The following is a 2,224-nucleotide window of genomic DNA, read 5'->3' as shown; positions in this document are numbered from 1 at the left end:
AGTCTTGTGAGTTACTCTTGTGAGATCTGAGAGATTCTATAACTTTCTAACTCAACAAGCATCTATTGGAGATAAGATTGAAATTGCATGAATTGGTGGAGATAAGTTGCTGCATACAAGATCTACTACTGTTGATGATCTAAACCTTTGAGTGAAATCTTAAAGTCACAAACTGGAGTGTTTGTGTGCAACAAATTAAAATATAAGAGTCCCTAATTTCGTAGCTACGTGTGGTCACGTGAGTAAGTACTATAAGACTGAGCATTAGATTTAGGGAAAAATCTATTGTAAACGCTTCCATTCTTATTTAGTGAATTTGTTGCTTTGTGGATTGTATAAGTTAAATCATCCCCAAGTTTTTTACCTTGAAATTGGACGGTTTCATTAGTTTTCCTAGGTCATCATATCGCTTGTCTTCTTTAATATTCCGCTTTATGTGATATTATTGCTATTGTTTAACCTAGATCTGCTTAATTGACCTAAGTAACAACTTAGTTAATTTATTAGTTAAAATAATTTGAGTGTGCAGAGGTCTAAATATACAAACAATTTGTTTTACTGAAAAAAAAAAAAAAATAAAATTTCAGTTAACATATTTTCAAGTACTCAAGGTAACAAATTTAACAAATACCAAAATTGGTGCCTCACAAACACCAAATTGGCAACCTCATCCACCCAATTGGGGTGGGGGTAAAGAATTAGGGTAAAATGCTAAAAATATTTTCTGTAAAATATTTAATGGCAAAACAAATAGAGCATAAGTCCCATCAAAAAAAAAAAAGAAAAAAAAAAGAGCATAAGTATTTAAAGGGAAAAGAAAATCTTGATAAAATCACTCGCATGCATATTCACTGTTTGTCTCACTTTCTGTTATTTGTTTTGAACAATTGCTAATTTGGCATTAATCTCTTCCATTACTTTCTATCCAGTTCAAACGTATTAGATGAAAATCTACTTACGATAGGATTCATAATCCTAGTAGACAACCGTAAAAAAATACTTATAATGAAAGCAATAATCACGTAATCAAGTCAAAAACTTGCATAATCCTTATCCAACTTGGAAAAGAGATTGTAAACCGACTTATCTCTAAACCGACTTCTCTTTCTATATATAAGCACTCGCAAACCTGAAAGCCATCATAAAGAAAAACTAGTGTTTAGTTTGTAGGCGATCAATCTCTTGTGTGGAAACTAAGCGATACAAAATCACAAAAACACAAGGGTCTAGCAGCACCATGGCCAAGAAGAAAGCACCCATGGAGATTAGCGTTGAGATGGACAAGAAAATCTGGCACACGTACGTAGTTAACACTGGTGAAGAATTCATGATAAACACCACATGGGTTGTTCAGGATGAGGAACATCTCAGTTTCTGTATAGGCGAGATACGAGAAATATATGGCAAGAAAAAGAATCTTGTTGTTAGCCTGTGTGCTGATACCGGCCATGGCTATAGACGAGGTTTCTGCAACTACAAAGGGATGGCGAAAGATGCTCCATTTCAATTATTGCAGCTATGCGTTGGGAGTCACTGCCTTCTCTATAACCTTGATGATGTTAATTATTCCCGACGCAGTTTCACCGGTACCAAGCACAAAGTTCTGAAGGGCTTTCTTTATGATAAATACACCACTGTGGTTGGTGTTGGGATCAAGGAGGTGGCACAGAAGCTTGAAAGAGAGATGGGTGTGATCATAAAGAATCCGGTGGAGCTTCAAAAATTGGCTGAAGCTGAAAAGAGTTTGAAGGGAAACGATGTCCGCGGGTCCAAATTAGGAGATTTAGCCAAACTGGTTGTTAGTGTATAGATTAGGCTAGATTAGCCTATTGGGCTTAGCCTAGTATATTACTTGTACTACACTCATGTTACTTGTATTACACACATACCTATCCTATATAAAGCTCTCTTTTGTACATTGTTTTACACACAGTATACAGACTATTCAGTCATTCTCTTTCACTTTATATTGTTAATATGGTATCAGAGCCATTGCTCTGACCTAGTGGTATTTTCCGGCGTTCTTCCGCTGCCCTTGCCTTTACTGGTAGCCACCGTCAGAAGCGAGTCACCGTCGTCACACCCAACCACTACCTCTCAGATCTAGTCTATTCATCAATCAAATCGTCGAACCACAGATACAACGTGATAGATCAGACTTCCCCGATCAAAACCCAGCCAAAAAATGTCCCAAAGGAGCTCTCACGCGCCCTCACGTGCTGCC

The 2,224-nt window shown here is 37.1% G+C and overlaps 1 protein-coding gene across 1 annotated transcript; it reads left to right on the top strand.

Annotated features, from left to right (window-relative positions):
• The first annotated feature begins 1,237 nt into the window (after nucleotides 1-1,237).
• LOC112001710 (uncharacterized) lies at nucleotides 1,238-1,810 on the top strand. The gene has a single exon (XM_024033890.1). The coding sequence runs from the start codon at nucleotides 1,238-1,240 to the stop codon at nucleotides 1,808-1,810; it is 573 nt and encodes a 190-aa protein (XP_023889658.1).
• Nucleotides 1,811-2,224: the final 414 nt, after the last annotated feature.

The sequence above is a fragment of the Quercus suber genome, unplaced genomic scaffold, assembly GCF_002906115.3.
Source record: "Quercus suber isolate HL8 unplaced genomic scaffold, Cork oak 2.0 scaffold_38, whole genome shotgun sequence".
Lineage (NCBI taxonomy): Eukaryota > Viridiplantae > Streptophyta > Magnoliopsida > Fagales > Fagaceae > Quercus > Quercus suber.
The sequence above is the reverse complement of the archived record's forward strand: the minus strand, read 5'-3'. Positions and strand labels throughout refer to the sequence as shown.

Bases quoted from the DNA above. Each gene is read 5' to 3' on its own strand.
- LOC112001710 (XM_024033890.1), top strand. From the start codon at position 1,238: ATGGCCAAGAAGAAAGCACCCATGGAGATTAGCGTTGAGATGGACAAG.